Source organism: Neophocaena asiaeorientalis, unplaced genomic scaffold, assembly GCF_003031525.2.
Source record: "Neophocaena asiaeorientalis asiaeorientalis breed wild unplaced genomic scaffold, Neophocaena_asiaeorientalis_V1.1 scaffold114, whole genome shotgun sequence".
In the NCBI taxonomy this organism is placed as follows: Eukaryota; Metazoa; Chordata; class Mammalia; order Artiodactyla; family Phocoenidae; genus Neophocaena; species Neophocaena asiaeorientalis.
In genome coordinates, this window is record NW_020173116.1 from 11182869 (window position 1) to 11197728 (window position 14860).

At 44.6% G+C, this 14860-nt stretch overlaps 1 protein-coding gene across 1 annotated transcript in view; it reads right to left on the reverse strand.

Moving 5' to 3' along the window:
• Nucleotides 1–1963: 1963 nt before the first annotated feature.
• Nucleotides 1964–14860, reverse strand: part of CREG2 (cellular repressor of E1A stimulated genes 2) — a 41758-nt gene continuing 28861 nt past the window's right edge. The window contains exons 3-4 of the mRNA XM_024743899.1: nt 7043–7156; nt 1964–4158 (exon numbers count right to left, since the gene is read on the reverse strand). Of these exons, the coding sequence (XP_024599667.1) occupies nt 4011–4158; nt 7043–7156 (262 nt within the window). The 3' untranslated portion in view covers nt 1964–4010. The remainder of the gene's footprint in view (nt 4159–7042; nt 7157–14860) is intronic.

Consider the following 14860-nt stretch of genomic DNA (forward strand, 5'->3'; position numbering starts at 1 on the left):
TCACATGCTAATCTGCCATATCCTCTTCAGAGAAACATTTGTTCATGGTCTCCATTGTCTAATTGGATTTTTAAAAAAAACTGTTGAGTTGTAAGAGTTCTCCATCTATTCTAGATGGTAGTCCTTTGTTGGATATGCTGTTGGCAGGTATTTCCTCCCAGCGTAGCCTGTCTTTTCATCCTCTTAACATGGTCTTTTGCGGAATAAGAGTTTAAAATTTTGATGAAGTCCAATTTACCAAACTTTCCTTTTATGGACTTTAGGTTTTTCGCGTCAAGTCTAAGAAGTCTTTGCTTGGTTTAGCCCTAGGTCCCAAAGATTTTCTATTTTTTAAAAATGTGTTATGGTTTTACATTTTATGTTTAGCATTATGATCTATTTTGAGTTAATTTTTATATAAGGTATGGGATTTAGCTTGAGGTTCTTTTTATTTGCCCATGGATAACTGATTGCTCAGCACGTTTATTGAAAAGACTATCCTCCCTCCAGTGAATTACTTTTGTACTTAAAAAAAAAAATCAATTGAACATATTTGTATGGGTCTATTTCTAGATTCTCTGTTCTGTTCCACTGATCTTTTGTGTCTATGCCTCCACCAATACCACACTGTCTTGATTAGTGTAGCTACATAAGTCTTTATACTGAGTAGAGTGGTTTCTTCTACTTATTCTTCTTTTACAAGATAGTTTTAGCTATTCCAAGGCCTGTGCCTTAGAACTTTTAGAATAAGCTTGAATATGTCTACAAAAACCTTGCTGGGATTTTGATAGAAACTGCATTAAACATATAGATGAATCTGGGGAGAATTGACATTTTTACTATTTTGTGTCCTCTAATCCATGAACATGGTATGTCTCCTCATTTATTTAGGTCTTTGATTTCTTTCATTGGCATCTTTTAATTTTCAGCATATAGATCCTATACACATTTTTGTTAAACTTACACCTAAGTATTTTTTTTTTCCTTTTGGAGTGATTGTAAATGGTATTGTGTTTAAAATTTTGGTTTCCACTTTGTTTATTGTTAATATATAGAAATGTGATTAAATTTTGTGTGATCTTATATCCTAAGACCTTGCTGAAATCAGTTGTTTTACTTTTTTTTTTAAAAAATAGATTTTTTGGAATTTTCTATGTAGACAGTTACATCATCTGTAAATAGGGATACTTTTATTACTTTTCAATCATATGCATTTTATTTCTTTTTATTGCCTTATTGCCATGTCCAGAACTTCCAATACAGCCTTTAAAATTTTAATCAATGTAAATTTCTAGAGATTTGCTAAAACTTACTGGCCTGAATGGGGTCCATTATTCTCAAACAGATGCCTTTTCTTTTTTTTTTTTTGCTTTTTTTTGTTTGAATTTTAGAATTTTATTTATTTTTTATACAGCAGGTTCTTATTAGTTATCTATTTTATAGATATCTATTTTAAATTAGATTCTTTTAAATTAGTTATCTATTTTATACATATTAGTGTATATATGTCAAGCCCAATCTCCCAATTCATCACACACACACACCCACTTTCCTCCCTCGGTGTCCATACGTTTGTTCTCTACGTCTGTGTCTCTATTTCTGCCCTGCAAACCGGTTCATCTATATCATTTTTCTAGGTTCCACACATATGCGCTAATATATGACATTTGTTTTTCTCTTTCTGACTTGCTTCACTCTGTATGACAGTCTCTAGATCCATCTACGTCTCTACAAATGACCCAATTTCGTTTCTTTTTATGGCTGAGTAATATTCCATTGTATATATGTACCACATCTTCTTTATCCATTCGTCTGTCGATGGGCATTTAGGTTTCTTCCATGACCTGGCTATTGTAAATAGTGCTGCACTGAACATTGGGGTGCATGTGTCTTTTTGAACTATGGTTTACTCTGGGTATATGCCCAGTAGTGGGATTGCTGGGTCATATGGTGATTCTATTTTTAGTCTTTTAAGGAACCTCCATACTGTTCTCCATAGTGGCTGTATCAATTTACATTCCCACCAACAGTGCAAGAGGGTTCCCTTTCAAGCAGATGCCTTTTCAACACTCTTCTTATCATACAACCTGTTCAGATTCCATTCCCTGTAATTTGGATAAATAACTGATAACCGTCATCGGTGGTTAAGCTGCAAAACTCCTTTGAGGCAGCTGAGTGAGCTTTAACAAGCTAAGTGAAACCTGATTGTAAAAGCAAAACTAGCGTTAGGAAAATTATCTTTCAGACGGGACTTGGACACAGAGACGTTCAGAGAATTACAATTTGAGGTTGACTTACGGAGTATGTGGTCTCTTCTTCCAGTTTCCCCTCTCACCTCTAAACGGGGGTAGCAACAATTTTAAACTCTGCAAATATAAAATGCCCTCAAAGTCACCTTATTCTTAGATATTAGAAATTGCTATTGTTAAGGAACACTTTTACGATTTGACTTTTGATAAATAAAGAATTCTGTGCATCTTACTATGCTTTTAGCAACAGGCACTTAAAAATATTTGGACAACTCAAACTCTCTTCGTGTCTTAATTTTTTAAACAGAAGTGTAACCGTTAATAACACTATTATTTATTTTTTAAATGTATATTTCCTATATTTTGTGTATTGTAGTTTTATATTTATACAATATACCTAACTGACCAAAGAGGGTTTAGAGCCATATAAAAAGGCAGAAAACTGGGTAGCGCTAGATCCTTTATAAATTTCAACGTAAGAGGTCTTGGAAGTATACACATAGGTCCTTGTAGGCCTTAGGTATATACACAGGTACAACGCAGGTGCTCCTGCATACAATTTGTAGAAAATTTAAAATCTGTAATAAGAATCCAATTTCAGAGACTTGTTTTCTTTTTTGGTAGAAAACAGTGGCCAATCTACAGGCAGGTTAGTCATCGCTTTACTGATTTTACTGATTCAATGACTACCAGTAACTCTTTTGTCTTGTTCTTAGAATTGGAAATTGTCTAGGTACCGCTCTCTCCATTGTGTGCAGTGAGTGGTGGAATCAGACCCTGGGATGTTGACTTAGCCTCTCTGAGCCTCAGTGTTCTTGTCTGTAAGTGGCAATGCTGATTCATCTCATTGGCTGTAAGGCTTCAGTGAGATGACTCCGTCAAGGGCCTGGCCCATGGCTGCGTAGGGAGCGTGCCTCCAGTTACTTACTTCTTTCCTTCCTTTTCTTATACGTTGCCTTTGCTTCCTTTCCAGCCTCTCCCTGTCCCCCTCCTCTCTCTATACCACAGACTGAGTACCACTCCCCATGCCTAAGAGAAGGGGACCCTCTATCCCAGCACTAGCAGAGGGGATCTGGGGAGCCTGTTGCCGAAGCTGCCCCTCCCTTAATGTACCACCATGGCCCGATTACCTAGAATAGGGCTGTGCACCAAACTCGGGGGGTTCTCACATGGTTTGTCATGTTGCAGTGGGAAAAAAGCTTCATGAGTGACCAGTACATTCTAGCAAACGGGGCTCAATAATGCATTTGCCATTCTGTAGCAGGATGGTAACCCACAGACAAAGAGTCCTGCACCCTCACCCTAAACACAAGACGGCAGCTATGTGATGCGTATTTAGTTCTTCTGTGGTTGCAATGAGCTTAGAACCAGGACACTGCTTTGGGTACAACAAGCAACAAACATACTCTCACGATACAAAGCAATCACATTGTACATACAGGCATAGGGTTTTTTTTTTTTTTTTATCTTAAAGAATGGAACAGCAACTGTCTCAACATGTCACTTTGACAACCAACAGTGATCCCACATAGGTGAGTCTGGACTGAACACATGTAAACAGACTCTCCATGTGAAGTCCCTGTGTGATCTGGCCCTTTGCAAATGGCCACTCCAATCTCCAGCTAGCACAGGGGTCCCTGGTGACCCACTCTCACTCTGCTGAGAGATTGACAGGGCTGCAATGAACCCTTTCTCAAAGAGACAGCAGTCAATTACTGTCTGGCAGCACCGCTCAAAAGGTTTTCATTTTACGCAAACATCAAGGACCTTCTTCTCACTCCATCAGGCCTTTCTTGGAACTGCTTTGAAATATTCCTCCTTGGAAATGTCAGCTACTCCTCCATACCATTTCTGAAGCCAGATATGTTCTATCTTCATCTTCATAAAGAACCATTCATACTGACGAGGCCACTTCCTCATAACTGGGTGTCTGCAGAAATAAAGACGTCACATTAAAGCTGTTCTCGTCAGAGGGTGGGCTCTCCAGAGCACAGTGCCAGATGTATCCTTGGTCAGGTCATAGGGCCCTCCAGACGCCAGGCTGTGTTTAGGCTGAGACCTGCTCAAACCAGCTAGAGGCAGAAGCCAGGGAGCCAGGGTCAAGGTCTGGGGCAGCCTTAGGAGGGCAGGAAACTGTTGTCACCACAGAGGGGCAGACAGCTCAAGTCTTGAGCCAGGCAACTTTGTTCGAACTCCAGTTCAGCTGCTGGGATGCCTCATGGGCCGTCTGCTCTCTTAAGCCTGCCCGGTCTCCTTCCCAGTCACGTGGGGCGAGAGGGATGGTGGTCAGATCACAGGGCTGTGTGGGCAGCAAATGATGAGACACATAAAGCACCTGCATAGAGGACGTGCCCAGGGAACGGGGGCCATTGTTACCAGGAAGCATCACGAAAGGCTCTAAGCATCTCTATGCGAAATGCTGAATTTTAAGTCCGGGAAACAAATCTGTTCACGGGAAGATTTCCATTCCTGTAGAGGCCTACAACTGTTGCATCAAGCTGAGAACCAGCCAGCGTAGACAGGGAACAGCCCTCACATTCCGCCCTCTGTTTCTGACTTGCCTTCTCCCTCAGGCGTAGGCCTAAAAACATGCATCCTCCTTGAGGGCAGGGTCTGGCGCTCACTTTTTTAAAACTTCATAAAAATAGAAGCTTTATTTACATCTAAAAATGTTATAAACAAAGTTCAAAGACCAAGTGTAAACTGGGAAAAACATTTGCAACAATGCCAGTGCAGTGATAGGTTGATGCCTTTTTAAAAAAAAAAATTTTTTTTTTTTTGGAATCATTGCAAATTGACAGAGAGGTTGAAAGTACGGTATAAAGAACTATTTTTTTTTTTTTTTCCTAAACCATTTGAAAGTAAGTTGCTGATCTGAGGCCCAAACACTCATGCAGCTGAGATGATAACATGATTGTTGTTATTTTAAGCCAACTAGTTTTGTATTTATAACCGGAACAAATTTTGGCCCCTGCAAGGGGAACGTAGGTACAGCAAATTCTAGTCCGTGAGGCCCTGGCTTGGGGTCCAGGCAGTAGGATGCTGGAAGGACCGTAGGAGACTGACCATGAGTGTTTAAAGAAGGTAAAGACAAGGTGGTTGGATGCGCGTGGTAAAGGGACCCACATTATCCACTAGTGGAAATTCTGGTAACACTGTTACCTGCGGTAATGTGGAAAATAGGAAACGAACTTAATGAACGCAAATGTCTCCTGCGGCTTTGACTTCATCTCACTGCCCATCATAACGTGGAAGAGGAGAAATGAGAACTAAAGAGTGACAGCTGAGGTGGAAAATAGAGCGCACAAGCACACAGACACACGCATCTCCATTTATCTGTCTGTCTGTATATTGAAAACCACAAGTCCGTGTGGGTGGATCCAATTCCAGGCTGATCTAGTGTCCTCCTATGCGTGTTGCTAACTCTCTTCCATGGCGGTGAGAAACCAGGCTTCCTCTCTCTGTGTTCGCTTATTACTACACTAAGTCCCCTACATACGAACCTTCAAGTTGTGAACTTTCAAAGATGTGAACAATTGAATCCAGCAGGGAACCAGAACCTGTGCCATCAGCGTCGGGCGTGAGTGAAATGGCAGCTGGCCCCCCCGTCTCCTGTTGCTGGAGATCCTTCAGCTCTACCATCTCCCACCTCCTCTTCCTCCTCCCGTCAGTAACTCTTCTTGCCTGTTCCCTCGATGCCAGCCCCTGGATGCCAGCTGCTGTACTGTGAGATTAAACATGTTTTATTTTTTTGTGTGTCTGTTTTTTATGTATTATTTGTGTGAAAAGTATTATAAACCTATTACAGTACAGTACTGTAGAGCCAATTGTATTAGTTGGGTACCTGGGCTAACCGTGTCGGACTTAACAAACAAATTGGACTTAGGATCGCACTCTCGGAAGGGAACTCGTTCGTATGTAGGGGACTTGCTGTGTGTTTACTTATTTCATGATTCCCCTGTATGTACAATCATCCCATCTCCATAGGGATGCGGATGGCTTGTCTAATTTACCACCTGCTTTCATGTTACTCTCCCACTAACTTAGACAAGCACCAATCTGCCGGCTTTTGTTGCCCACACCCCATGTGGATACCCGCCCCTCCTCACTCCAGCTCTGACCTTCCACCTCAGGCCTCCCCCTGCACAGACCCTCTCCTCACCCATGGAGACAGACTCCAGCACCCCTGCAGGACCACCCTTCTCACTTTTTGCAAACGCTGATCTCCTCCCCCGCTTCCCGGGGCTCCTCTGTCACTCATTTTGACCCTAGCAGCATGCGTGCCGATTTCCTGGGATGTCGTTTTAAATTTTTGATTGAGTGTAACCTCCAGAGCATCCAATTCGGGAAGCAGGTGGTGGGGGGCAGTTCGAAAGCTGCATCCTAAGTGGTTCGGCTGTAAAAGGGGTGGGGGGCCCACATGAAGGAACACTGCTGTCACTTCTGGCGCCGAGCTCTGCTTAGAGTGGACGTTTGCAAATGTCTGCTGTATTGACTGGACTACAAAGCCCCCTTTTTCTCCATTTCAAGGCAGGGCTGTTGTGAAAGGCTGGAAGTATGCAGGGAACAGTGCCTGCAACCCTCAGCATGGGGCGCTCTCCAAAGGCACGGACAGCCCACTGCAAGGTCACATGCGTGGCCTCTGCTGCCACCTCAGGCGACCAAGACTTTCAGCGTCAGATGGCCGTGTTGCCACCAAAGGACAGCTCAGACCATTACTGTCATCACCTCAGAGGCATCAGATGGCACAGCCCCGACCTCTGCTTCTTACACTGTATGTTTCTGGGCAAACCAATCTTAAAGCAGATACCAACCTTGAAAACATGGCTTGCTTGGCAAATTCCACTTCTTCTGGAGACACTGCGACCATCTGGCCAGTGAGCGTTAACCGGGCACAGCGGGGATCTTCTGGGTCGACGATATTTTTTCTGCATTTGAAGGACATTTTCCAGATATTAAAATGATGATAGAATGACAGCTGGACATACTAAGGATTTTATTAAAAATAGAGGGAGTTCCCTGGAGAGCCAGTGGTTAGGACTCCGCGCTTTCACTGCCGAGGGCCCAGGTTTGATCCCTGGTCGGGGAACTGAGATCCCACAAGTTGCGCACCATGACAAAAAAAGAAAATAGTGATCACACTGCTGGTTATATTGATCAGGTTTTTACATTTTCTGGAATTACTTGAAAATACTTTAGCATATATGATCGTGCAATCCCACTCCTGGGCATATATCCAGACAAAACTCTAATTCATAAAAGAGACGTGAACCCCTATGTTCATAGCAGCACTATTCACAATAGCCAGGACATGGCAACAACCTAAATGTCCATCGACAGATGAATGGATAAAGAAGATGTGGTACATATATACGATGGAATATTACTCAGCCACAAAAAAGAATGAAATAATGCCATTTGCAGCAGAATGGATGGATCTAGAGATTATCATACTAAGTGAAGTAAGTCAGAAAGAGAAAGACAAATACCATGTGATATCCCTTATATGAGGAATCTAAAATATGACACAAGTGAACCTATCTACGAAACAGAAACAGACTCACAGACATAGAGAACAGACTTGTGGTTGCCAAGGGGGAGGGCGGGTGGGGGAGGATGGATTGGGAGTGTGGGATTAGCAGAGGCAAACTAGTATATATAGGATGGATAAACAACAGGTCCTACTGTAGAGCACAGGGAACAGTATTCAGTATCCTGTAAACCATAATGGAAAAGAATATGAACAAGAATATATATATATGTATAAATGAGTCACTTTGCTGTACAGCAGAAATTAACACAATATTGTAAATCAACTAGACTTCAATAAACTAAGAAAAAATTAAGACACTTCGGTACAGGCAGTGTGGCAGGTGTGTCTGTGGAGGCTGGATGTCAGTGTGCATCCTCGCGGGTGGCAGACAACCCCGGAAGTACCCTAGTCGAGAGTGCACAGGCCAGGGCAAGGCTCTGCAACACCCCCATAGGGAGCCACTACGCAGAGTCAGGTTGCTGCTCTACGTGACTCTAGGGAGTGTCACTCCCTCGAGACGCTATGAATGGCACCCCTGGAGCAACGTGGTGCATCTACCTGGATCCAGCAGTGGCCAAGGTAAAGGCTTTCAGGCATCACCGCCGTCAGACACAGAGGTCCCTTACTGAACGTAAGGGATGTTAGAAATAACATTGTGTGACAAGCGTTTCCATGGTGGCAGGATTCTTCTATAAACACTTGCTTTCCTTGTAAGAGTCACCCGGCACCGAAAGTGTGGGAGGGCAACGTAGAGCTCCCACCCACCTCTCATCACGCGAGGCTGCCTATTTCTGGAAGAAGCATAAATGGGAGAATCTGAATCTTCATGTTCGGGATCGTGGCTTCATCTTAAGCCAGGAGAGAAATCTCCCCCAGGTGACAGCTGATGCCTTACGCATTTCACAATCTCTCCATATGTGCTTGGGAAGGTGGTTCCAGGATGGGGCACCAAGATGTGTCTGTACATCGCCTCGTTTTGTGTGTGTCTGTACATCGCCTCATTCTGTTTCATCTTCATGACGACCCCAGGAGGTAGGTGTGATTACTGACCTTGTTTTAGAGATGAGGGGAATGCGATTCAGGTAGGCTAAGTGACTTGTCCCGGGCCGTGGAGCGTGCAGCGCCTGTCGGAGCCCAGGTCCTCTGGCCCCAAGCAGGAAGGCAGCCGCCTGGCAGCCTAGCACTTGTATCTGCGTGTATCCCAGACTGACCATCTCCTTCACCTCCTGGATCCTATGCGTCCTCAATGTTTATGGATTCTCTCTCTTATTATCTGATTGTGGACTCTTAGATATCATGTTTAATAACATTTTAATTTTTGGTGAATGCTTTCTCAAAAGCTCAGCTTAGGGGGAAGAAAAAAGTTCACCTTAGGGGTAAAAAAAAAGTATCACATGACAAAAAACTAGTGTGTGCAGAGATATCTGTTACAGCATCATTTGTGATGGCAAAAATGGGAAGTAACCAGGCTTCCCTGGTGGCGCAGCGGTTAAGAATCTGCCTGCCAATGCAGGGGACACGGGTTCGAGCCCTGGTCCAGGAAGATCCCACATGCCGCGGAGCAACTAAGCCTGTGCACCACAACTACTGAGCTTGTGTTCTACAGTCCAGAAGTTGCAACTACTGAGCCCACGTGCCACAACTACTGAAGCCCGTATGCCTAGAGCCCGTGCTCCACAACAAGAGAAGCCACCGCAATGAGAAGCCCGCGCACCGCAATGAAAAGCAGCCTCTGCTCGCCGCAACTAGGGAAAGCCCGTGCGCTGCAACGAAGACCCAACGCAGCCAAAAATAAATAAATTAAATAAATAAAAATTAAAAAAAAAAGAAAACAAAAAATGGGAAGTAACCAAAATGCTCAGCAGTGGGAGAACATAAATTATTTTATCAACAGTATGAAATACAACCTTTAAAAAGAATGAGAGGGCTTCCCTGGTGGCGCAGTGGTTGAGAGTCTGCCTGCCGATGCAGGGGACACGGGTTCATGCCCCGGTCCGGGAAGATCCCACATGCCGCGGGGCGGCTGGTCCCGTGAGCCATGGCCGCTGGGCCTGCGCGTCTGGAGCCTGTGCTCCACAATGGGAGAGGCCACAGCAGTGAGAGGCCCGTGTACCACACACACACAAAAAAAAGAATGAGAGAGTGCTATAGATGGCCATGAGAAAGATATAAGTAAGAAGTTAGCTGAAGAATAATACATGCAGTAGGACCCCATTAAAAAAAGAAATCCTAAAACTATGTGTGTGTGTATGTATATGTGTCTGTGTATATATATATATATATATATATAAAATGTTTATATATGCTTAGAAAAGGTTCTTGGAAGGATATATTCCAAGATATAACTTTGGTTATTTCAAGAAGGGGATTTGAGGGGCTTGAGGTATAGGGGGAGAAGCCCCTTTTTATTTTATATACTTCTATATTCTTTGAATATTACATATGTAATGCAGAAAAGTGGTTTCCAGCAGGGGCTGGGGGGCAGATAGGGAGAGTTTGGTAAAAAGGTACAAACTTGCAGCTATAAGATGAAAAAGTCTGAGAATCTACTGCGTAACATGGTGACTTCTGTTAATAACGGTGTATTGTATGGTTGAAATTTTCGAAGAGGAGAGAACTTAAATGTTCTCACACAAAAGGCAAAGGGCAAGGAGATGGATGCGTCAATTAACTAGATGGTGGGAATCTTTTCATCATGTATACGTATATCAAATTATCATGGTGTGTGCTTTAAATATCTTATAATTTTATTTGCCAATTATACCCCAATAAAGCTGAAAAAAGACAAAAAAGGAATGGTCACATAACACTATCTCCTGGTGGGCAGTCAAGGGGCAACGCAGCAGACCGGGGCTGTCCAAACCCTGCACATTCCAAAGAAAGGCCTGTCTTCAGGAGGACTGGCCCTTGGCTGGCTCCCAGAAGATACCACTGAGCCCTTGAAATAGCCTGCTTCACCAGAGTGTTTCTGTGTTTGAGACCCTGCGCCATGCTGGGTCAGCTTAACCTCTTGGGCCCTGAGTCTGCGTAGCTAAGATCAATCATGCAGATGCTATAACTGCCATGTGACTGGATTCCAGTGAAAACCCTGGATACCAAGGCTCAGGTGAGCTTCTCTGGTTGGCAATACCTCGCACCTGTTGTCACACATCATTTCTGGGAGAACTAAGTGTGTCCCCGTATGATTCCAGTGGGAAGGGTCTCCTAGAAGCTTGGGGCTGGATTTTCCTGGACTGCGCCCCATGTGCATTTTGCCCTTGATGACTTTGATCTGTATCCTCTCACTGGGACAGACCATGAGCTCTTGAGTCCTGTGAGTCCTTCCAGCGAATCACTGAGCCTGAGGGTGGTCTTGGGACTCCCACACAGTTGACCAAGCGGACTCTGCACATATGCTCTTTTCACAGATGGTGTGTGTCACAAAACGGCTGCTTCCAGGAGGCATGGCTCATCAGAACTCATTCCCGTCCATTATAACGTTCAAGAAAGGTACATTTGTTAAGCAAAACATATGCTTTGCTTATACTTAAGGGACTTGTTTTCACCTGCCTACCAGTTTTTCTTTATTATACACTCCGTTGAGTCATAGTAAGAGAAAGAGTGGACACGCCCACATATTCAGGCGAGATGCTCCATGTCAGAACACCGTGTACCATTTGAGAGTGTTACAGTCTGCTGAGGTTTGGACACTGCAAAAATGTAGTTGCTGAACTGTGGATTTTTCAAAGATGAAAGAATGACGGGAGGCACTCTACACAACTGTAAACACTGAATCAACACTGGATTTTGTAAAAAACCTGAGATGGATTGGAGAAAATAGATAAAAATAGTAAACGGGAACTAAACATACAGATAACCAGATGAGACTGTCATCAGTTGTACCCAATTTGTTTGCTATTAAAGCCAATTTTTTTCACAAAATTGCTCCATCATGAAAGCAATGAAATTAGGATTCATAAGTAAGTCATGATAGAAGAACACATTATATTTAAGGAGGGAGCATTTTGCTTCTCCAGCGGTGGAGATTACAAAGACTAGAAAGAAGATGATGTATTTAAATAGGTAAACAGAAAGCTTTATCCTTTTTGAGGATAACAGCCCCTCAAAGATGTCCACGTACTAACCTCTGGAACTTGTGACTGTGTTACCTTTCATGGCCAAGGGGAATTAAGGTTGCCAATCAGCTGGCCTGGATTATGCACCTGGGCTCAATGCGATCATAAAGGTCCTTAAAAGTGGAAGAGGGAGGCAAAAGAGAGTGTTGGGGTGATATGATGGGAAAAAGACTCTCCTGGCCATAGCTGGCTTTGAATAGGGGAGGGGCTAGAGCCCAGGAGTGCAGGCAACCTCTAGAAGAAAGAAAAGGCAAGAGAATGGATTTTCCCCTAGAGCCTCCACAAAGGACACCTTGGTTTTAGCCCAGAAAGACCTGTTTGGACTTCTGCCCTCCGAAACTATGACATAATACATTTGTGTTGTTCTGGGCCACTAAGTTGTGGTGGTTTGGTACAGCAGCATTAGAAAACTAATACACCGGGGCTTCCCTGGCGGCACAGTGGTTAAGAATCCACCTGCCAATGCAGGGGATGAGGGTTCGAGCCGTGGTCCGGGAAGATCCCACATGCCACGGAGCAAATAGGCCCGTGCGCCATAACTACTGAGCCTGCGTGCTGCAACTACTGAAGCCCGCATGCTGGAGCCCGTGCTCCGCAGCAAGAGAAGCCACCGCGATGCGCAGCCTGTGCACTGCAACGAAGAGTAGCCCCCGCTCGCCGCAACTAGAGAAAGCCTGTATGCAGCAACGAAGACACGACACAGCCAAAAATAAATACAAATAAATAAGTTAAAACCCCCCCCAAAACAAAAAACAAACAAAAAACCTAATACACCATCGGAGGGGAGTCGGACTCCAATCCTATCCTGAGCCATGTGAGTGCAACACACCTGAGGTCACTGCACCTGCTGCTCCCAAATGGCCAGCCAGTGCACAGCAGCCAGGTAGGAGGATGCTGTGTACCCCAGCACCCTGATCCACGGCTTTTGATTTATGAGAGCGTGCTTTGATGAACAGCTGCTGTAGAAGACATTCCCCAATATCTTGTAATAAGCTATAATGAAAAAGAATTGAAAAAAAAAGAATATAGATATATACATATATATGTATAGCTGAATCACTTTGCTGTACACCTGAAACTAACATAATACTGTAAATCAACTATACTTAAAGTAAAAAACAAAAAACATTCCCCCTCCTCTTGGCAATGCACGTGGAATATTGTTTAGGCATCCACTTCTCCCTCACACGGCTTCAGGGAACCCTATTCCATCCCTAGATCCTGAGAGCTGGGATTGCCCAAGCCAACCAGCCAATTCCATCCTCTGGCCATAGTGACAGACTCAGGGATGGGCACAAGAGCAAGTCTGCTCATTAAAGCTCGAGGAGCTACTTGCTGGGGACTTCTGCAACGGCAACCCCTCCCTCTCCTTTGGAGTCTAACTGGAGAGATGCTCGCTGTTGCTGGACATAAACGGAGCACGTGTACCCGGAAGTGGCTGGCAGCCACAGGGGATCACAGGTCGGGGACGGGCAGGGGTGGGAGGGTGCGGCCCTCAAAATGCAGCAGACACTGGAGAAGGCAGTGAGGAGGGATGGGAAAATCTCATTTGGGCTGACCTTGCAGAGCTCCTAAGAAAAGCCTACCTCTGGACTTTTCAAATACGTCAACTAATCAGCTTCCTTAATTCTCCAAGCGCATCTGAGCTTACTTTTCTACTTCTTGCAACTGAGAGGTTCCTCGCTATAGAAGGGCTTCAAGTTTCAGGAACTCTGTCTCTGTTCTTGGACTGGATCATATGCTTGAGGCACGTCCAGCTGACGTTGGATGGTATTAGTAACAATCCATGAGGAGCAAAGACGGCCTGTTTTTTTTTGTTTTATTTTTTTGCCAAGCCACAGGTGGGATCTTAGTTCCCTGACCAGGATCGAACCTGCACCCACTGCATTGGAAGCCTGGAGTCTTAACCGCTGGACTGCCAGGGAAGTCCTGGCCTGTATTTTTTTAAATTACTTACTTACTTATTTATTTGTGGCTGCATTGGGTCTTCGTTTCTGCGTGTAAACTTTCTCTAGTTGCGGCAAGCGGGGGCTACTCTTCGTTGCAGTGAGCGGGCTTCTCATTGTGGTGGCTTCTTTTGTTGCGGAGCACGGGCTCTAGGTGCGTGGGCTTCAGTAGTTGTGGCTCGTGGGCTTAGTTGCTCTGCGGCATGTGGGATCTTCCCAGACCAGGGCTCGAACCCGTGTCCCCCGCATTGGCAGGCGGATTCTTAACCACTGCACCACCAGGGAAGTCCCTGGCCTGTATTTTTAAAATATTTGCACATTTATATATTTCCTTGAGATAAGACTGTATCTACCATGTATTAGGAAGCAGTTTTCCATGGTCTCTCGTGTTTCTGAACGTCTTGTAAGCATAGGACTAGCTCCCTTGGCTCTGAACTATCTTTTCACAAAGATGTTTACAGAGCCAACAGCTTTGGAAGACAGAGCATCTCCCCACGGGGTGGTGGCCTGTCCAGAGGGGTACAGAATGGGCTCCCTCTGGGGGCGGCAGGCTTGCCTCCACTGTACAGATTCTGGTTCTCTAGGCTCAGGGTTCCTCTCCTGTAATGCACCCCACCGTGCGTGCAGATGACCCCTGGCCCTCTTCACATCCCCCCGGGGGAACTAGGGCCCGGGGAAAATCCCACTATAAACTGCTAATGCGCTGGCTGCTGCCATTGCTGGGGTAACAAAGTCCTTTGCCTCTGACCCAGGAGGCTTGTGTCTTCTGCCCCCATCTGTGAACCACGGCAGGCTGACTCGTTACTTAGAATGAACCAGGTGAGCTTGCTTGCAAATAGGGTAAAACCTTAGAGTCTTCACAGTCTTTGACCCATGTAAAAATATTCAGTTTCTCTGTTTTTGGTTGGAATTGAACCACTTTGGAAACAGCAAGGGAAAAATAATTATAACATGCTGATCAGAAGCTCTGATTTGCATATGTGTATCTTTGAGTAATAAAGATGGTGAGGGACTTCCCTGGTGGCACAGTGGTTGAGA